Consider the following 21,883-nt stretch of genomic DNA (forward strand, 5'->3'; position numbering starts at 1 on the left):
TTCCCAAGTAAACATATAGCATTTCACTCACTATCTCCTTTCCAGAATTCTTTGCTTAAAGGAAGATGATGTTTCTGGAACACTTGGGTAGAAGTCAGGACTGACTTTCCCTTTTCTGCAAAGAGCAATTCCTGGTTCCAGCCTGAGTCCGTGGCTCCCCAGTTCCCCAGGGACTCTGGTAGCAAGGACCAATTCAGACCAAGTATTGGGACAGGACAGCCTCGGACTGGACCAAGGACAATGAAGATAGTAAAGTTTCCACTCAGGTCTCTACTATCTGCTTGTTCCGAGAGGAATGTACGGGCCCCTGAGCTATGAAACAGATGCCTGCACGTGTCCGGGCTCAGGATATTGCGTGAAGCCCAACCCTCGGACCCGGATATCGCGTGAAGCCCAGAGCGGACACTTACATAAATTGTGACCTTCAAATCTGCTATAATGGCCGACTTGGGCCTATATAAGTAACCCCTGTACCTTGGGTCAGGGTCTGGCCTCTCACAAGGGACTTGGGCGTCGCTGTGTGTGTGTGCATGACCCTGGCTAGCCAGGTTAATAAACTGCCTGCTTGTTGATTGTATTCCTGTGTCGTCCTTGTCTGCGGTTGGAGATCCAGAGCCGTGCCCTAACATTTGGAGGCCCCAGCGAGATCTCTGTCGGCGGCAACAGGCCTGAGAAACAGGTAGGAAAGACCGGTACCTGAAAGGGAGGGAGACTAGGGGGTTAAAGTCCCCCTAGAGATACCTATAGGTGGAGGTTAGAGTCCTCCCAGGAGGGTAGAGTCCTCCCAGGGGGTTAGAGTCCCCCCAGGAAAGAGGTTAGAGTCTTCCAGGGCCCTTGGCGTAGATGTTAGAGTCCTCCAGGAAAGGGGGTTAGAGTACCCCAGGAAACCTGCAGGTGGAGGTTAGAGTCCTCCCAAGGGGGGAAAAAAAAGAAGTCTGGTGCCTGAAGACAACAAACCACTCAATCCTGTCTTCCTGAAGACCACGTGGAGCCCATTTGGACAACTTCTCACTCCTCTGTGTGAGAGTGAGAGTGGTGAGTGTGAGATCAGTGTGAGTGAAGAGAGGACCTGTCCAAGAGAGTGTGGCTGATTGGTGTGTGTGTGGTTATTTTAAGCTTTGTAATATTGGGATTGTTGGGGATTGTTTTTGCCATTGTTGCCAAATTGTTTTGAGCTATGGGGCTGACCCAGTCATCCCCAAAGTCCTTGCTTCTAGGTCACTTCACGGAGGTTCAAAGGAAGACCCAGAACATGGGCCTGGTGGTGAAGAAGGATAAGTTGGATACCTTCTGCTCGGTCAAGTGGCCCTCTTTTGGGAATTCAGATGACGACCACGAAGGGAATGATGCAGGGGAGAAATCCACAAGGAAGGAGGTAATCTGTGGAAAATCTGCTGTGACGGTTTGCTCCCTTGGAAATCTCCTGGGGGCATGGGGGAGGAATGTGATAACCTCTGTGTGAATGTGTGCGTGCATGAGCACCCTGATAGGTCCTCCTATCAGGCATGATTTTGTAGCTCCACGACCTGGCACTCTTAAAGTCCCACTAAAGTCATGGAGCTCAATTGGATTGCCTGCGATTCCATGGAAAACGTACGGTCAAGGGTGGCGCTGGCAGAGCTGCTGGTCGCAAGTCACAATGCTGAACCACTAAGGCCAAGTTCTCCACCGGCCAGGCAAGCATCGGAATGGTCTCTGCAAAGAGGCACCCCTCCTTTGTCTGTTTTGCGTCACCGTCTATTATGGGAGGGACGGGAGGAAAGCTCACTCTTGAGAAGACTCTGGGAAACTAAGGCAGATCAATTTCTAGGTAGAAAATTCTTTTCCCCACCCAGACTCAGTCTAACCAGAAGATTAGCTAGAGGTCAATTGAAATGCTAATGAAGGCAGTCCAGATGTAAGACAGAAAGAAAAAAAAGTGTGTGTGTGTGTGTGGGGGGGGGGAGGGGGCTAAAAGGCAGGTAAAAGGCCTGAAAAAAAGCAGCAAGCCAGCAAAAATCAGGGAAGAGATAGCAAGCTAAGAAAGGCAGAACTGGGTTTTTTTTTTTTAAATGTAGGAGTACTGCTATTTATTCAGCCACTGATTAGGCTGATTGAATTGTGCATGAACTCCACCTTACTTTCCCCCCCCCCCCATTTTTTTATAATTTTATTTATTGAATCACCGTGAGAGCAGTTACAAAGCTTTTGGGTTTAAGTCTCAGTCATACAATGAAATAGCCATACCTTCACCAGTGCCCATTATCCACCACCATAATCCCCAGTACACCACCCATCCCACACCCTCCCCCTACCGGTGGGGCAGATGATTTCCAAATTACTCTCTCTATACTTTGATTACATTCAACATTTCGACACCACACAAGGCAAAACTATTTTTTAAGAAGCAGAGTTTTTAAGACCACAGCACTAGGTTCAACTCGGGCACACAGCTGTGGGTCTGCCTGATGCCAGGCCCACCCAGGGATGCCTGTGGTGGAAGCAGAAGCCATTGGTGGAGATGGTCCAAATCCAAAGAGAGTCTGAGTCAAGGCCAATTTACAGGGGGGGGGGGGGGGGAGTTAGAGTCCCCTTGGGAGAGGTTAAAGTGATAGACCTGGAGAAAAGTTTTGCCAAGGAACCATCCTTTTTTCATAGATTATTGCTTGCAATTAGGAAATATGGGAAATTCCACCTTGATACATAAAGATTCTTCATTGGGTTGCTTATTAAAACACCCGAGGAGCTTCCAACTAGGTAGTTTAGATAAGAAGTATCTCTGTAACACCACGTGGCCTGAGTATAAGCTAGAGCGTGGAGAGGGATGGCCAGTGAGTGGCGGTTCGCATTGCCAGATCATTTTGCAGTCAGATCTCTTCAGGTAACAAAAGAAATAGGATTATCGAAGCAGAGGAGGCAGGAAAATGCAAGATCATACGATCAACTGTTTGCTATCAGAAACAAAGAAATGTGTCACTAAGGCAGCCTATCCCCTTGTCTGATAGGATGATGCTGGCTTCCTGCCTCGGAGCTGGCCTTGACCAAAATATGGTAAGTGGCTGCTCAGGCTGGGAGGCAGGGAGCAGTGTTCCCAATCGGCCAATAAGGCTTCTTTGCCCTGGAGAAATTTCTCAGTCCATCAGTTTTTTCCCTGCCAGTTTTGAAGGGAGAGATTGATCGATCAACTGCAGATGTATGTACATGTACATGTGTTTTTTTCAGTCAGTTCATTGTCTGTCTGTCTGTCTATGTGGAACACTCAAATGTTGGAACCAGGCTGAAATCAGAAGCAGAAATTCTAGAGAAGTCAGTGATATGCAACCCAGTGATTTAAGAAATGCAGTTGTTAGACAAGGGTTAAACGAAGATTTCTTATCAGAAGTTTGAGCCTTCAGAGAAAGCAGAATTCTCAATCTAAATTTCTTGTTAGAAGAACATTAATGATTAGATGATTATTAACAGTTGAAATCTTTTTGAACTTAAGAATCTGTGCTATCTAGAAGAGCTGTGGAACTAGAGCCTGAAACTAAAGTGAAATAAAGTTTAGAGAATGCAAGTCATCAATCTTGCAAGTCTCAGCCAATTGTAATGAGGAATTTAGCTGTTTTACAAACAACAGAGGTACAGAAGGCATCAAAATAAACGAAGTTTTCTTATGTTTCCAAAAACATTGACAGTCCAAGTGCTATTTTCTATGATGATATCAAAGTTTGGTAAAAACTCAAAGGGCTTTCTCTGTGTCTGAAAGCATGTTTATATTCTTGTGGCATTGTTAAAAGTATCTGGTGTAGAAAACTCATAATTTTAAACAACTAAGGTACAAGAACTATTGAAATTAAGCCAAAGAAGATTTTTATCACGTTTTATAAAAAATGGTGTTTTAAAGGTTTTATGCTGTTATATCAATGTACATATTTGTATCTGCATTGGATTATTAGAATATTTGACCTAGAAAATTTTGGGAGTTGACATAAAAACAGATTCAAAGAATGGGTTAGTTTAAAACATATGGGAAAATTTACTAACTATATTGTTAATCAGCCTGTCCAGTGCTTGAAAGTGCATGCTATCATTTTGATAACTTTATTTTATGCAAAGCCTTGTTACCAAGTATCAAGCTAGCCCTGATCTTCAGAGAGCTTTGTACACAAGTGTGAAATCCTTAATGTTTCATGATAATCTATGAGTGTTTTAATCTTTATATCTGTGTTTTCCTGTAAATCAGAATTCTAAGATGTCTCCTGGTTAATTTCTAATGTGAAGTGAACTTTTGCCTAATGAATATATATTGTAAAAACTTTAGTTGTGAGCATCTCTAAAACCTTTTTAAATATCTATAGAACTGATGTGATGCTTTTGAAATGGTACTGCGGAGTAGTTTTATCATGTTAGATGAGATGATTGGTAACTAGTGTCCAAACTTGGGAGATCATGTATACTAAGGTCATTAAAATATGAGTCTAAACTTGTGGGACGACTATTAGGAATATAGATGTGTCTTAAGTCAGAAAGATAATGGATGGAGATATCAGTGGGAAAAAGGAAAGGAATCCTGTTAAAGTGAAGTTGATTTTTAAATGAATAAAAGTTACAGAATAAATGTAGAGGAATGAGTAGAAGGTTTGAGGTTGTGTTTTAAGAAAAGGAAATGATCAAATTGTTTTGTTATAAGAAACTCTTTAAATTACATGCAGAATTGTTCTAGTACCTTTTTGGTAAGATCCATGGAAAGGATACTGTACACTGGACTCCTGGTACAGCGCTCTTATTGATGGGAAGTCAAGGTTTTCAACATGGGATTGAATGAATTAAACATGATGTTAAACTGTATGCTTTATCTCTACAGATTTAAGCTCCCTTTGACTAGGACCCACAGCAAATGAATGTATTAGACCTCACTGTGAATAAGGTGAAGTGCTTGCTTTTCTCTTCTTTTGTACCTTCAGTATGTTTTTAATGCTTCATGGCACTATGGTGGTTTGCATAAATCCAGATAAGTCTCTCCTCTCTGTAGTAGGATCTACCACTCATGCAGACAGGAAAAACCAGCCATGGGACCCCAAAGCCCTCTTCCAGGGAAACAGTCAGGGGATCTGTCTAAACGACAGGAGCAGAGACTTAACAGGTACTGTTTCAAGTACCCTCCAAAGTTCAGGGCAACCCTAAAGGCAGGCTGGCTTAAGGAAAGATTGGAAACCATCTTTGCTATGGAGGAATCTAGGACTCTGCAATGACTAACTCAGTCTGGGCCTATTTTAAAATAAGGCCCAAAGCCACATCCAGTTCAACCTGAAGGCTCAAGGCCATGCAGTTCACCGCGGGACATATTATGGCCAGGCCTGGGTAACTCTGATGTGCCAGATAATATTAATGCCATTACTGGTGTGTCTCCTATCTTTAGCCGACCCCCAGGACTTTGCAGTAAATAATGGGGCATCCCAAATGGAGAGTTCTCTAATCTTACTGTGTTTATGCAAAAGGACAAAGCCAGGTTTGTTAAGCTATCTGGCAAATTTTTAAAATAAAAGGTAAAGGTAAAGGCCCTCCCGTTGATCGTTGATTTGCTCGAGCGGGCCCAGTAACGTCTCCATTGGAGACTTTTGTTGTTACTGTGTCTGGCATATCGAATACTCTCGGTAGCTTGCCGGGCTCTCCGAGAGGGGTGGAGGAATCGAACTCGGGTCGGCCATGTTGGCCGCGTGTAAGGTGAACGCCCTACCTGCTGTGCGAGAGAAAACCATATTCCTGTAACTTGCTTCTTGGAAGAATCAGATTCTAATTCTACAGAGGTGATTGAATAAATATATCCTAGTCTTGACCTAAAAGGTAACCCCTTTGGGAATTTCAGATAAAACTTGGTTTACTGGCCGTAGGTAAACAGCCTGACCTATAAAGAAACTCAATGTTGTACATGCTGTCACTTATTCTGATCAGAGCATTGGAAGCCAGAGCTTTACTAGGGGGAACCTCAGCTCAAAGTGCAGAATTAATTGCTTCCCCCCATTCTGTGAATTGGCCGATGTTGCTCTGGTTTCTGTTGCTTTAACTCTTTTTTTAAAGACAGCAAACAACTCTGTTCTTACAGAGTCAAAAGGGACTTTCTACTCCACCAGGGTCGAACCATTTCAAAGTGATATCCCTCAGTCTACTTAGACCGCATTGAGGAATCAATCAGCTATCTGGAAAAGTCTTTGACTTCTCTCTCGCAGGTAGTCCTCCAGAACCCTAGTGGACTGGACCTGCTCTTCCTCCTGAGTGGGGGACTATGCACAGCTCTTGGGGAAGAGTGCTGCTTCTATGCAGAACACAATGGAGTTGTCGGAGACTCCATGACCAAACTCAGAGAGGGACTAGAACACCAGAAAAAAAAGCGTGAGGCCAAGGAAAGTTGGTTCGAGTCCTGGTTCAACCAGTCCCCTTGGCTGGCCACCCTCATGTCCGCACTCGTGGGACAGCTAATTCTCTTCTTTCTTTTGCTTGCTGTTGGACCGTGCATTGTAAACAAGCTAGTATAGCATCTGTTAGAGACCGCGTTAATGCAGTTCAACTGCTGGTTCTAAGACAGCCATACGAGACTCTATCCACCCGCAGTTCCTAAGGACGGACATTCTTCAGTCTAGAGGCTGGGCATAGAGAAAGATTCCTCTATGACAAAGAAAAAGGGGGAAATGTTAGGACAGGACAGCCTTGAACTGGGCCAAGGACAATGAAGATAGTAAAGTTTCCACTCAGGTCTCTACTATCTGCTTATTCCGGGAGGAATGTACGGGCCCCTGAGCTATGAAACAGATGCCTGCCACGGGTCCAGGCTTACCCTGGGACCCGGATATCACGTGAAGCCCGGAGTGGGCACTTACGTAAATTGTGATCTTCAAATCTGCTGTAACGGCCAACTTGGGCCTATATAAGTAACCCCTGTACCTTGGGTCGGGGTCTGACCTCTCACACGGGACCTGGGCGTCGCTGTGTGCGTGTGCACGACCCTGGCTAGCCAGCTTAATAAACTGTCTGCTTGCTGATTGCATTCCTGTGTCATCCTTGTCTGTGGTTGGAGATCCAGAGCTGTGTCCTAACACACGCAGACTGAGATGCAGCTACCAACTGCCTCATGGAACTGGTGGATGTGAATGTCCATGCTACAGAGGTGCTTGTAGTCAACTTTGCCAGTCCTAGCCCACCTTAGGGATTCTCTCAAGTGACCAAGCTGGGTCAAGCAGAGAGGCAGAAGCATCCTTTTCTCAAGGCTACCTCTCTTAATGCTCCATTTCACTCAAGTCACTTACAACAACTGAATCTATACCCAATAGCTAGGCTGGCTCAATAGTTGCAAGATAGCCTCTTTTATGGGGGCTACAGTGGGAAGCAGCAGAACATATTCTGGTTTTAGTCTTAGAGAAAGTGTCTATAATGACAGGTAGCCCCTGGAACAAACCCAGACACCTCTCCAGTCCACTGTCATCAATTCAAGCTTCTCGGAGGCCTGCAACCATGGGGAACCTTCCTTTCCTTTTTGAGGCCCAGTTTGGAACTGTTGACAATCTTAGCCTGGCCTTAGTTCCAATTCCTTCAAACTTAACTAATTGATAGTTAAGTTTTAGGCTACTAAGACTATTATTAATGTAGTGTCAGAGTCCTCTGTTGTTCTTTTAGGCATTAGTGGACTATAATTCTTGTTGGTGATGCAATCAAACTCAGGAATTCCAAAGTTTTGTTTTGTTGTTTGTTTTGGGGCCATATCTGGCAATACATTCATGGGTTACTCTTGACTCACTGATCAGAGGTCACTCTCTGTGGTGTTCAAGGAACCATGTAGTACTGGAGACTGAACTTGGGCGTCCACAAATGGCTGGGCATGGAGACTATTAGGCTGAGTGAATTGAGTCAGAAGGAGAGGGACAGATATAGAATGATTGCACTCATCTGTGGGATATAAAAATATGAGTCTAAAATTGAAGGCCAGAAAACACAGGAGGCAGGAGGACTGGTCAATGGTTGGAAACTTGCCACAAGTGTGTGGGGGTCAGAGGGCAGTAAGGACAAAGAAGCAACCCGTATTATAATAATAGTTGGAAATAATAACTCTGGACAAGAACTGAGTTTTGAAAGTAGGTAAAGGGATATACATAATAATCTTTCAGTATCTGTATTCCAAACCATAATGCCCAAAAGGAGAGAGAGAGAGAGAGAGAGAGAGAGAGAGAGAAAGAGAGAGAAAAGATGCCATAAAGGCAATGGACAATAAATGATCTAGCATCTGCCCCTAGCAGGCAGGCTTGAATGGTGGTGGGAAAATGTGAGCAAAATATAATGCCCAAAAGTAGAGAGTGAGTATTGGGGAAATTGCCTGCCATCAAGGCAGGGTAAGGTTTGGGATGGGGGGCGGGGGGAGAGGAGAAATATACTGGGGACACTGGTGGTGGAAAGTGTGCACTGGTGGAGGGATGGGTGTTCGATCATTGTATGGCTGAATCTCGAACATGAAAGCTTTGTAAATGCGTATCACAGTGATTAAAAAAAAAAGTAATGTTGAGTTCATGCCCAATTCAAACAGCTTAATCAATGGCTGAATAACTATAGCAGTACTCCTACATTAAAAAAAATTACTGTGGGGCTATCCCAGACAGTGTTGGGGGTCACCAGGACTACACTTAGCAGCTCTGACATGGTGGCCCTGACATGGTGGAACAAGCCCAGGGAGCCTGATGATTGGCCTTCGGTGCACTCCGAACATGCAGGATGTGGTGGTCAGGACCCAGTCTTGCAGGAGACTCCTAAAATCAGGGAAGATAAAGGTTTTTCTCTTCAGAGCCTTTAGCAGGAATCCAGCTCCAATTTCAATCCTGTGAGATCCATTTTGGCCTTCAGGCCTCCAGAAATATGGAATAATTTTTTTTCCTTTTTAGGTCACACCCGGCGATGCACAGGGGTTACTCCTGGCTCTGCACTCAGGAATTACTCCTGCAGTGCTCAGGGGGACTATATGGGATGTTGGGAATCGAACCCAGGTCGGCCACGTGCAAGGCAAATGAACTATCTGCTCTGCTATCGCTCAGAAATATAGAATAAATTTGTGTTGTCTTCAGCCCCTCCATGTGTGTTGTTCCATAAACCACAGGAATGATGAATAGAGGTAGTGCCTTCTGACCCCCTCCCCCCAACAACACCTCCTCTGCCCCTCTGCCCCTTCTGGACTGCGGATAGCCAGATAGCCTACCACCTGTTCCACAGTCCCGAGATTTTCCTTCTCCAGCAGCCTGATCCTTGGAAAGAAAAGGCTCACATTTCCCACCCTTTGAAAAGGAGAATCCATGAAGTACAGAAGAGTTATCAGGAGGAAAGGGAGGAACACTCAGTCATCTGGTTTCTAACTCATTCTTTACTCACACAGGCAAAGAAAGATCCAGGGGCTCACTACCCTGGATTCTGATGGCTACAGACCCAGGCCTGCCCAAAATTAGAATAATATGAAAGTCCATGAAAGTAATGCCTGGGGCCCACCCCAGGGATTTGGGCTGAGCTGCAAATAAGCTTGGAGCACGAGCATGGCCCAAGCTACCTTGGATCTTGGGAATACAGTAAAAAAAAGTTGTCAAGGGAGATCTGTCGTTCAAAATGTCTCTGCCCCATGCAGACAGAATTCTGCGACATGCCTAGCCTACACACTACTTGCTTCTTGGGAGCCCCCAGACTGCATGGACACGTTAGCTAATGGACAACGGAGGCAGAATTTCAAAATTTCAGGGCAAGCACTGGAGTCTGGGTAATGCACCGGGGCTGGAAGAGACTCACTCAGGGCACTGCCCCCTCTTCACTGGGCGCCCTGAGAGTGGGGAGCGTGCGGAGAGGGAGGACCGAGAGGAGGAGGCGAGGCGGAGAGGCAGGGAGGGGACGGGCAGGTGAGGAGGTAGGAAGCCCGCTGGGCGGGGTGGGGGTAAAAAGGGCGCGCGCGCCCCGGCCCGGCAGGACAGCGGCGCGCACGGAAAACCAGCGTCCCGCGCGCACGATGGAGCCGGCGCTCGAGCTGGGGCTCGGGGACTCGTCCCTGCACCGCTACCTGGACGGCGAATACTGGACCCTCAAGAACGAGCTGCGTAGGCTCCTGGGCGGCTGCCCGCTCTTCCAGCACAGGTACCCCGCCGCGGCCACGGACCCCAACCACGCCCTGTCCCCCCCGCGCCTCATTCCCGGCGTGTCCTGGCGGCTCCGCCTAGTGCGCTCCCACCAGGCCTGGGCTGGGTCCCGCCTTGCCTCCCCCGCGGCTGCTGCTGCACCCTGAGCGCGCGTGGGGAGGGGCCGCCTCCTGCCGACCTCCCGGGACCCCAGGTCGGGCGGCACGGGGGTCGGGCTCGGGCTGCGGAGCCCCAGGGTCCCGAGTCCCCGCCCCTGGCGGTCCCAGCCGGTGGAAGGCTGCGGCGGGAGCGCCGGGGTGCGGGGCCGGCTAGGGCGCGGGGCGAGCGCGTCTGTGCATCCCGACTCTCGGAGATCCTCGCAGAGCTCAGGTGAGCCGAGCCGGCAGCCGAGCAGCGTTGGCGCGGGGTGGGGGGCTGGGAGGTTCGGGGCTAGGGTGGGCGAGACCAGCGCTGCGGTTTGATTGCACAACAGCCGGACGAGTGGGCAGCGAGCGGGGTTGGGACCGCTCAAGTTTGCAGGAGAGGAATGCTCGGTCACTCAGGGATTCAAGCCAGGACCTGAGTGCCTGGAAGGACTCCTGGTGGTGGTGGTGGTGTGTGTGGGGGGTGGGGGTTCCTTCTCCAGTGCTTTCCTCAAGCCGATCCCATCCCATCCCAGACCCATGCTTGGAATCGTGCTTTGGCTGGGTTAGCAATAACAGTCTACACTGAAAAACAAAACAAAACAAACCAAAAACCGAAAACGTGGGTCTTTGGGGCGGAGAAATACAAGCAGAAGTGTGCAGTACTGGGGGAAGGCCGTGCACTCAGCCAGCAAGGGTTCGATCCCCAGAACAGTGCCAGGTGTGACCCCTGAGGAACAAGCCGTGAGCCCAGCCACGTTTGATGCAAAAACAAATCAACAAGGAAAAACAAATGCGGATCTGTTCCTGACGCAGGTGGATCCTTGCCCCACGCCCAGCCCTCCTTTAGTCTTTGTCTCAGGAATAAGCTGGGCGGAGAGGGAGGAGGTACCATGAATAAAAGTGAGTTCTATTGCTTGGAGCAGAAGTGGGGTCCTCCCAAGGGATCTACTCTACCATGGGGTGGGGGTTCAGGTGACTCACAAGTCAAAAAAATACTTTTTTTCCAACAATGAAACCAAGAGGATATTGGTCGTTCCATTCTTGTTTCCTCTTGATTGCTGTAGTTTCCAGAGATGGCATGGATGTGATATTTCAGCAGACAATGCAGAGCAGATAGGAGTATCGGGCTGTCATCTATTAAGACAGACATTAAAAGGGTTTGAAAAAAATCAGAATAATACTCTCTAATTTATTTCTTTTGAAAAATATATTTTTATAAAAGAATTTAATGAGTTTATTTTGGTTATTTTCAAATTGTTTAATATATCTACTAATGTGGTAAATATTGCTAGATGTTTGAACTGGCCCTCAACAATTTTTTGAATTCTTTTCCCTTTCTTAAGAACAGTTTTAGGCTTTTTCCAACTCTGGACAAGCCCATGTTATCTCTTGAACACACATTTCTCTTATTCCTCTCCTCACATCTATCTAAAATTGAAAGAAACATTGAAAGAATAAAAACAATTTTACTTCATTTTTTTTTAAAAGCTTTAGGTTGACAACAAAATTGAAAGGGATGTACAGGGATTTTCCATCTGCTTCCTGACCTATACACTCCAATTCCCCCTTCAGTGACATTACTGACCAGAAAATACCTTTTTTACCAGGAATGAAACGATATTGACATAGCATCACACAGAGTTCATGGTTTCCATGAATGCTCTCACCTAGAGTTATGCATGCTGTGGGCTTGGACAGATGTGTAGGGGCATGGTCACATCATTAGGGCATGTAGTGAGTACGATCACTGCCTGTGTTTCTGCTCATTCATCTCCTTCTCTGGCAATCACCGCACTTTTTATTATCTCCTTCCTTTGGCATTTCTACACTCATATAAAATCAGATGTTGTCTTTCATATCAACTTCTTTTACCAAGTAAAAGAAGTTGGTATGAAGGTGCATGTAAAGAACAAGCGTGTATTGGATTCCTTCCTGCTTTGCAAGCCTCGAGAGCTCAAGCACTGCTTTTCAGTGCTGACTAATATTCTCTTATCTGGATGAGCCACAGTTTCTCTGTTCACCCATTCCCATGGCATTTTGGTCCATTCCCAGTTTTGGAAAATCTGACTATAGCTTCTATAAGCATCTATGTGTGGCTTCTGGCACAAGTTGCTCAGAATACAGAGAAGCCCCGTTACTTAAGGTGGGGACTTACTGCCACAGTCTTTGGATGCATCTTCGTTGCTGTTGTCTTCAGTCTTCAGTTCATCTTCAGTTTTGTTTCTAGGCTGCTATTGCTGGACCTTTTCAGGTTTTTTTGTCCTTTTCTTAATTTTTTAAATTTATTGATCTGGCAGTGCTCAGGGATTACTCCAGACTTTGTGCTCAGGATCATTCCTGGTATGGCTCAGGGTACCATATAGAGCACTGGGGATTGAACCTCTTGTTCAAAGTAAGTGCCTAAACTTCCCTGTATTTTCTCTCTGGTCCTTCCCAAAGCCTTTTTCAACTGGGAAAAGGCAGTTTCAAACATGGAACAGAACTGTAACTTTCTAACAAGTAACTGATTTGGGCCAGAAGCAGCAATTTTGGGGAAGAATTGTACATCTTGCTTTAGGAATGGGAAAAGGCAACAGGCCACTTAAAAAATTTAGAGTGACTTTTCTTACTGTGCACACACTTGTTCAGCCCAGGAATGGGGGCCAGTCTGCTACTGTATTGTTGGGAAGCTTAAATAACTTAAATAACACTGAAAAGAAGAACGTATTCTTTGTTTGGTATGCTGACTGGGTATGACACCCCCCCCCCCAACAAATGAAAGGGATTTTATGACCCTAATAAACACTTTCCCAATTTTCTAGCTGTTGTTTATTAATTCCATAATTTCCAAACTGTTCTCATAGCATGGACAGAATTTCATTACCGTTTCTCCTTCAATGATAAAAAAAATTTTGATCTTGGTTTGAGAGTTCACATTCATTGTACTGTTGGGTTTGATCTTCAGCTCCATGAGAAGGCAGTGATACTGATTTCTTGATGTTTTAACTTCTGTCAAGCCAAAGGCTCTTCCATAGCAGACCAGAAACAAAAATTTCCATTTTAGTCCTCCCCAGGCCTTTGAAGTTCAAGTGTGTGTGTGTGTGTGTGTGTGTGTGTGTGTGTGTGTGTGTTTCTGTGGCAATTCTGAGGGTGCTGTGTGGGTATAAGTGGGAAGTTTGTACAGGGTCAGTTAGGCACTCTCAGGACATTAAAAGCCCAGACAAGAGCCCAGCAAACAGTTTTTTTCCGGCATCTGGCAGGCATCTAGGACCTTCCTCCTTAGTTGGGGCTCATCCTCCACGCTGCTCTAGGCCACCCTCCTCGTGGAGTGGACACAGCCCAGCTTCTCCTCCTCTGGCTCATCTTTTCTCTCAGAGACTAGGATGACCGACTGTCCCAGCCTGTGAGAGAACCTGGCTCGTGGAGGGTCTTCGCTGCACAGAGCAGTGGGTCAGCGTGCTGTTGACTCTGCAGCTGGAGGGTTCTGGGAGGCTTGTGGTTGCTCCTTGGCTCTCCGGGAAGAGACGACCTTTTGAAATGTGTTTGAGTTTTTGTTTTGGCAAGCGGAAGCTCTCTCAGGAAGGGTCTGACCTGGGAGTGGCCGTGGCTGTATGCATGTGTAAGTATGGCCACATCCCTCAAGAAATAACTTTAAGCCTCACTAGACATTTCCTGTCACCTAACCCGCTACCCGCTTCCACCAGACTTCCTTCCTGACCTGCTCTGAGCCAGCTCAGGGAACCCTCTTTTCTCTCTTCACAATTTTTTGCTTATTTTTGCATTTGGGGCCACATCTGGTGGTGCTTAAGGGCTCACTCCTGGCTTTGCTCAGGGATCGCTTCTGGTAATGGGTTGGTGCTGGGGATAAAACTGGGGTGGGCCACATGCAAAGCTTCATGCACTTTATCTGTGTACTATCATTTGGGCCCCTTCACTCTCTTTCTTTTTCCTTCCTTGGAGCAATGCAAATTTCTCTCCCTAACTTTTTCACAGCTATGATTTCTCTCCCACACCTGTCTTGTTTATATGTGCAAGTGTTTCATGAAGACATTTTCATTGTAAAATGTCAAATAAGAAGAATATCTTAAAAGTTTCCTCAACTGTTCTGCCCCTCCCCCCCCAAGTTGTTGTGATAATTTTACATAAAATGTTTTTCCACTTAAACCATTTTTTTTTATCACACCCAGCACTGCTTGGGAGACCTCACATGAGGTGCCAGGGATTGAACCTGGGTCAGCATATGCCAAGCAAACACCTTGCTTGCTGTACTAGCTCTCCAGCTCTACAATCTAATTTTTATTTTCACTGATGTAGCATATGAAAGTGTCCTAAATAAGCAGTAGTATGAGAAAAACTAAAATGAAATCAGGGATGGCTAAGACTAACAAAGAACATTTCTGTATTTGGAGAAAAGTGAATACTGGATTTGATTTCAAGAAACATGCAGGTTCCTTGTATTGGAAAGAATAAGGGAAGTGGCCCATTAGGGAAAATGTTTGTTTTCTATTAAACAAGGACCTGAAGGACAGAGCCCATGGATTTCATGCAGGAAACCCAGGTTTAATCCCAGCACTTTGCTGTCCCCCAAACACTGTGATGATCCCAAGCACAGATCCAGATCACAAGGGGTTGGTTGGCCACAGGGTTCTCTGATCAGAGAGTAATCTTTTTAATGACCACATCAGTATTTTGGGGACAGGATTAATTTCTCCAGAGATGAGTCTCTTGTTGGAAAATGAGGGGCAGCTCCTAGTTTTTTCTGCCTGTGGGTTGGGACCTCCAAACAGGATTTTGGGGGCTGGTTAGTCTCCTGCCCCCGTGCCTGGCTGTCCTCGCTGGGGCCCCTTGGAGGGGAGCGGGTTGAGTTTCCCTACCCGCCCCGACCAGGGCTCCGGCAGCTGAAGACCTCCAGAACCAGCCACCACCATGCTGAGACCACTCTCCGCATACATGAAGGTACTGGCAGAGGAACAAAGGCTTGCGGGTCCCGGGACTGAGATCTCCAAGCCTACTTGGATTGGGGCTGAGCATCCTCCACCCAGATCCTCCAAATTCCGGTAGGCGGGGGTCACACCCACCAACTGGCCCCCTGGCGCTGTGTAATCCCATCAGCGGCCAAGACTCAGAGACTATAAAACCCCGCTCCGGGAAGTGCGCGGCTGCACTTATTATCTCATTCCTTATGACATCTTATTATCTCATTCCTACTTTGGACAAACTGGTAGGCTACCGAATGTAACCTGCCCACACGGCAGAGTCTGGCAAACTCCCCGTGGCATACCCAATATGCCAAATACCAGTAACAATGATGAGTCTCATTCTCCTAACTCTGAAAGAGCCTTGAATATCCTCAGGGCTAGAACAAACGAGATGTTACTGGGGCCTGCTCGAGGCAATCGAGAATAACAGGATGGTCATGATTGTGATCATGATCGTCGGTTAGAAAATAAATTTCCCCTTCAATGTGGAATTTAACAAAGTCAAGTGCATAAAAACAGAGAATAGTGAATACTGAGTATGAAGTGCTGGGAGATGAGGAACAACTGATGTTATCTGAGGTTCAAACTTGCAACTGGGACATAAATATGTCTTTGAGATGGAACACAATTCAGCAATCGTAGAAAACGTTATATTACAAGCATCACCTGAGATACTAGAACTTAATTATGCCCACCACAAATCATGTGACGTGGCAGATACATTGGCTAAAGTTACACACATTAGCTAAAGTTACACAGTAATCATATTGCAATATGTGAAAGGTCAAATCAGTATTTCTACAGAAATATTACAGAATGCTACATATCTAATAGCTTTCAGTTAAAGGTATGGAAAACTGTCTCTTTTCTCAAGACATTTCACTTCCTTTTGCTGAAAATGCTTGAAAGCTCCCAGTGCTGGACTGACCTGTGTGAGCTGATCTGGAGATTCAGGGGTCTGTGTGCTGGGAAGCAGACCTTGGTTCAGGGGATTCTCAATGGCCCTTGTGAATGTAGGCATTTATTATGTTAATTTTTTTTTTTTTTGCTTTTTGGGTCACCACTGGTGATGCACAGGTGATACTACTGGCTCATGGACTCAGGAATTACTCCTGGCGGTCCTCGAGGGACCATATGGGATGCTGGGAATTGAACGGGTTGGCTGTGTGCAAGGCAAATGCCCTACCCACTGTGCTATCACTCCAGCACCCTTATGTTAATTTTTAAAAATTAAAAATTCCTCCCTTCCCTTTTGTTTGCCATTTAATTAGTTTATATTTTCCAATTTCCCCCTTACACTTTATATAACCACTGTGATTTACAAAGTTGTTCATGACGATTTGTTACAGGCATTTGCTATTCCAACACCAAGCCCATCACTATTACACCTTCCCTCCACCATTGTCTCCAATTTTCCCAGCCATCCCTAAAGCCTGCCCCATAGCAGGCCCTCAATAATATATTTAATATTGCTGGTTATCAGTAATCTGCTAAGAGAAAAGTTGAGGACAGGAAACTTCAAATAGGGAAGAGTTCTGATGAAATGTAAAAGAAGGGGACTTGAAGTCAGAAATAGAATTTCTAGGATCTGATTTACTAATGTCATCTGAAAAATCCCTGTAGAGTAGTCAAAAAGTAATGATGGTTTCTTTTGCTGCTTTAGAGTTGTCGTTTGAGTGAACCAAGCATTTGCCCTCACAGCTCATCTCCTTCCCAGCATTGTGTTTGAGCCTGTGGTCAGGGCTTACTCCTGGCTCTGTGCTCAGGGACCACTCCTGGTGGCCTCGGGGAATCCTATGGGATGCCAGGGATCGTGCCTCTTGAGGGCTGTACCATGTGCGACAGCTTTCTGGCCACAGTTCAGGAATAGTCATGTGAACTGGTTTGGCCAAGTGCGTATGAAGGGAAGTTTTCAGATGCTCCTAGAAAGATTGTTCCGTGCTGATCTGAAAGCTTTCTCCCAAGGAGCAGGGGCCCTTTCATTGGTCCAGGTACAGTTTTTATCTGAAGTAGGTGATGCAGCTATTTTGTCACCATGAAGGAAGCCAACCCTACAGAGTCAGAGCAAAGAGACACCAAATTCTGAGGACTTCATTGAACCATGGAGTCAGATATTCTCTGAACCCTGTGTCATGCCTTGCCTCTGTCCCATAGGAAGAAATGTGTTTCTTCTGTGGCGAGTTAGGTCCTTGTTGCTGGCCACCAAGAATGACCCATGCAGGCTTGCAGCAGCTCTTGCTGCAGATGGGGAGACTGAAATGCAGTTCTCCTTGGGGTCAGGTGTGGAGGCTGACCTGTCAGGAGTCCCTCTATGTGTCCAGGCAGTGCTGATTTCATCCTATCTGGAAGGACCCTGCCCACCTCATGATGTTTGATACTTTGGGTGTCTGTGGGACAGCTCAGCAGTCCTTCCAGGCAGGAGAGGGAACTTCAGGGCTTCCAGCCTGCCCCATCCCTCTCATGGCCCAGCTGGTGTTTGCTCTTGCCCTTTCCAAGGTAAAATGGCCACATGGTGGGCCAGAACCATGTGGTTGGAGGAGGAAGTGGGTGGTTGCTGAGGAGACCCTGGAATGATGTGGCTCAGAAATGGGACATGGAGACCAGAGGGGCAAAAGCCACAGGCACCCACTGTTGGCCTTTGCTGAGTCTCTGGGTTTTTTTTTGGGGGGGGGCAGGGTGGTTGCAGGGATTGAAGTAGCTCATAGGAGAGCACTGGAGAAGTGCCAGGACTGGCATTTCTGCCTTTAATGGGCAGGTGAACTGCAGCCTAATAAGTATCCTTCACCTTCCTTTGGCCATAATGTGGGTTTGAAGATTGTTAGCGCTGTGGTGTTTCCAAGTAGAATGCTGACTGATTCCAGAAGGAAATGTTCTTCATGCAAGAGACCTGTATGTGCCCAAAGAGAGGGGTCCATCGAGCTCGTCCCTAAGAGTCTCAGGGGGAGCTGGATATCTGAGGAAGCATGGCTTCACTTTCGCCTGAGATGAGAATATCCTTCCTGGGGAATGAGCTTTTGGAACAGGGTGGCTGTCGGCCGGTCAGGGGAGTGATTCAGTCAGCAGACTCCCCAGAGCCTGAGGGAGCGAAGTCAGGAGTGGGTCCACATAGCTTTTGTCCTCCTGGTCTCTGCCCCTTCTCTCTGAAAGGGAGGTTCTCCTGCCATGTCCTAATTGTGTGTATACTTTTAGTTTTTATCCAACATGTTGAGCTTCACTAGTAATTGCTTAACTTGTTTTTTTTCCATTTAATTTATTTCCCCCCCCCCCATTTTAAATGCCATGGTTTACAAATGATTTATTATAGGCATTCAGTATTCCAATGCCAATACCACTACCACTGTCACCTTCCCTGCACCATTGCCTCCATTTTCCCAACCACCCCTCAATTCCCCATAACAGGCCCAAAATAATTTATTTTATATTGCTTTTTACTGTTAAATGACTAACAGAATGATCAATAAAATACTTCCGTAGAAGAGGATTTGTGAAAATCATTGTATTATTATTGTTGTAAATTAATTGACCATAGAATTTTGCATTCGATTCCCGAATTAAAATGTTGAATGTGCCTGACACAGAGGCAGGGGGTGGGGGTATGGGATGGTGGTGGTGGGAGGGATCCTGGGAACATTGGTGGTGGAGAATGGGCACTGGTGAAGGGATGGGTATTCGATCATTGTATGATTGAAACATAAGCGTGAAAGTTTGTAAGTCTGTAACTGTACCTCACGGTGATTCATTAAAATTTTTTAAAAAATGTTTCTAACATATCAAGGGACATTAAGCTCTGTTTCAGGATTTACTAAACTATTAAGCCTTCTATGTTAGTGTTTTTGTTAGTTTAGATTGGTTGGCTTCTGCATTACATTCCTGTCCAATCTGATATGCTACTATTGGGATCTAAGTGTTAGAGATTTTGGAAATGTGGCCATGCTACAGAAAATCCAGAGTATTTCACTGGGTAGTCTGGCCCAGTTAAGTGGCATGGCAGTGGCTTTAGGGATGTGGGAGTGACTGCCAGGCTTCGTTTGGGCTGGACCTGGCCCACCCCTTGAGAGATCGCCCTAGAGTTGACTTTGATTTACATCTCTCCATCCACTCCTTTACCATGTCATAGCTAACAGCACGTACTCTCTTTCTCCCCTTAAATAAAACTTTGATAGTGGTTGGGTCCTGTAGCGGCTGAGAATGCTTTTATTTGTTGCTGTAGTCAGTGGTGACTGCAGTGAGCCTGGTCACCTGTTCTTCTCATCCCAAGCATGAGTTCTGAACCCTGTGCGCACACAGTTCTTCTCACACTCACTGTGGAATTACACTGTGAGTTCTCTAGACATCACTAGATACACTGAGGCCTGCTGGATGCTCTCCATCCTTCCAGGAGGTCAGAGGGAATCTTGACTCGATCTCCTTTGACTCTTCAGAGATCTCAAAGTCCAGGTTGTAGTTAGCCCTGGAGGAACTTTTCAGCTCCATCTTGCCAGTTCTGTTGACCTATAAAATGAGAGGTCCAGAGGCCTCCTCCGGTCCAGTCTGGGATCTAGGGTCTTTGTATGTTGCTTGCTCCACTGAGGATATTTCCTGCGTCACTGTTGAGTGGATTAGCCCCTCAGCGGACTTGACCACTTCCAGGATGATTTCTCCTAAGACAGTTTCCTGGGATGTTCCCTTCTAAGTCTATGGTCTTACAGGAACCTCAGTCTGACTATATCCTAAACCACAGTACTAGGTGTTACACTGGATGTCACCATGCTTAATTATTGTTTCTCTTTTAAACTCACTTCTCCGTGTACCACTCCTCAGCACTTCCAAGGCGCCCACTCCAAGTAACCCACCTGTCTGAAGCATGAGGTTCTAAGCCAATCACTGACCTGGAGCTTGAAGGTCACATGATAGTCTGGATGAATCAAAAGCTAGCCCTCAGTGGAGGTGGACGAGCCACAAGTGACCTTTGCCGCTTTATGCCTTTATCCCATAAAGAAGCTTTCCTGAATGTGGCGGGTGAAAACTTGTGTTCTCTCTTGGTCGACCATGTCTCTTTCCTTCTGCTCATTTGGCCTTGGTTCTCCCATTTATTTATTTATTTATTTATTTATATTTATTTATTTATAATGTAGGAGTAGCACTGTGGCACTGTCCTCCTGTTGTTCATCGATTTGCTCGAGCGGGCACCAATAACGTCTCCACTGTGAGACTCGTTACTGTTTTAATGTAGGAGTACTGCTATATATTCAGCCATTGATTTTTACTTACTCCCTGCTCTCCTCCCTCCCCTTGTCTGTGCTGGGGATTTCCTGTCTGCCACAGACACTCTCCTCTGCCTGCAGAGGCCACTGACTTCTCGCCTTCCCTCACCATCCTTGCAGCTCTTCTGGGCTTTTGTAGAGGTCATTGCTGAGCCTGAGATTTCTCTTCTAGAAAATAACCAGGAGAGCCCCACACACCCCTTTTTTGAGGACAGATTTCTCTCTGTGCTGTCAGGATCCCCCTCCTCCCTCCCTCTGAGTCAATGGGGACCCCTCCTGCCTCTCTCTGTGCCACCAGGGCCCCACCTGCCGCCCTCTGAGCTGTCAGGGCCCCCCTCCTCCTCCCTCTGAACTGTGGGGGGCACTCCTCCCTTTGTTCCATTGAAGTTCCCTCTTACCTCTGTGATGTCAGGGTCCCCTCCTCCCTCTGAGCTATTGGGATCCCCTTCCTAACTCCCTGTGAGATATTGGGAAACCCTCTCCTCCCTCCCTCTGAGGCATTGGGGGGCCCTCCTACCTCCCTCTGAGCTTCTCATCTACCTTTGTACCTTTAGGGGGGAGCCTCCTCCTTCCCTTTGAGCTGATGGGTTCTCCCTCCTACCTCCCTCTGAGCCATTGGGGGGCCCTTCTGCCTACTCCTGAGCCTTCAGGGGCCCTCTCCTGCCTCCCTCCTAGCTGTCAGAGTCCCCTTCTCCTCCCTCTGAACCATCAGACCCCTCCCTCGCTCTCTCGCACCCTTGGGGCCTTCTCTTCCCTTCCCCCCTCCCCCTAACTCTCTCTCCTCCCTCCCATGCTAGAGTCTCAGCTCTCTAAGGGCAGGAAAAGGCCTCAGTTGCTTTCAGTTCTTGCTGTTGAGCACAGGGAAGACAAGATTTCCAAGGAAGGATGGAGAAGAGGGAACATTTCTCCCCTGTACGTCACTGGGCCACGTGGGGTGCTATGGTGGCGACCACACCTGGCCTGGGAATTCCTGGGTTAGAGATTCCTTTCAAATGCTGTCTCAGGTGGAGGGACTCTCTTCTTCCTCTTCCCTCCTTTCTTATTTCTTTCGACCTCAGGGGACGCTGCCAGATTACCAATAAATGTAACCTCTGTGGTTGAGTGATCTTGAGAATGAAAACCCAACCGCAGTACCTAGAAAACCTTCCCTTCGCATTTTCTCAGGCACCTTGATGGTACAGGGCTTTGGTCGTTGACAGCCACCACAAGATGACTCAACGGTTTCTGTTTCCAGGCCCGGTGGGGCTCCTGGGTGGAGCCTGGCCTGGCTTTGGGGGTAGGAGGTGGAGCTGTGATCTCAGATGTGGTGTTTTCTAGAAGGTGCTCATTTCTCACTCTGCCTGCTGGGATTTGCTCTTCTCAGCTGCGTCCATTTGCTCTCATGCTGGGCAGCAGGTGGTGGCACGTCTCTTTTTTCACAGGGCCTTTACTTTCTTGCTGTTCTCTGC

At 46.8% G+C, this 21,883-nt stretch overlaps 1 protein-coding gene across 1 annotated transcript in view; it reads left to right on the forward strand.

The window, feature by feature from the left end:
- The first annotated feature begins 9,926 nt into the window (after positions 1–9,926).
- ACOXL (acyl-CoA oxidase like) overlaps positions 9,927–21,883 on the forward strand; it is a 388,417-nt gene continuing 376,460 nt past the window's right edge. The window contains exon 1 of the mRNA XM_056126755.1: positions 9,927–10,107. Within this exon, the coding sequence (XP_055982730.1) occupies positions 9,983–10,107 (125 nt within the window). The 5' untranslated portion in view covers positions 9,927–9,982. The remainder of the gene's footprint in view (positions 10,108–21,883) is intronic.

The sequence above is a fragment of the Sorex fumeus genome, unplaced genomic scaffold, assembly GCF_029834395.1.
Source record: "Sorex fumeus unplaced genomic scaffold, SorFum_2.1 ptg000006l, whole genome shotgun sequence".
Taxonomy (NCBI): Eukaryota; Metazoa; Chordata; class Mammalia; order Eulipotyphla; family Soricidae; genus Sorex; species Sorex fumeus.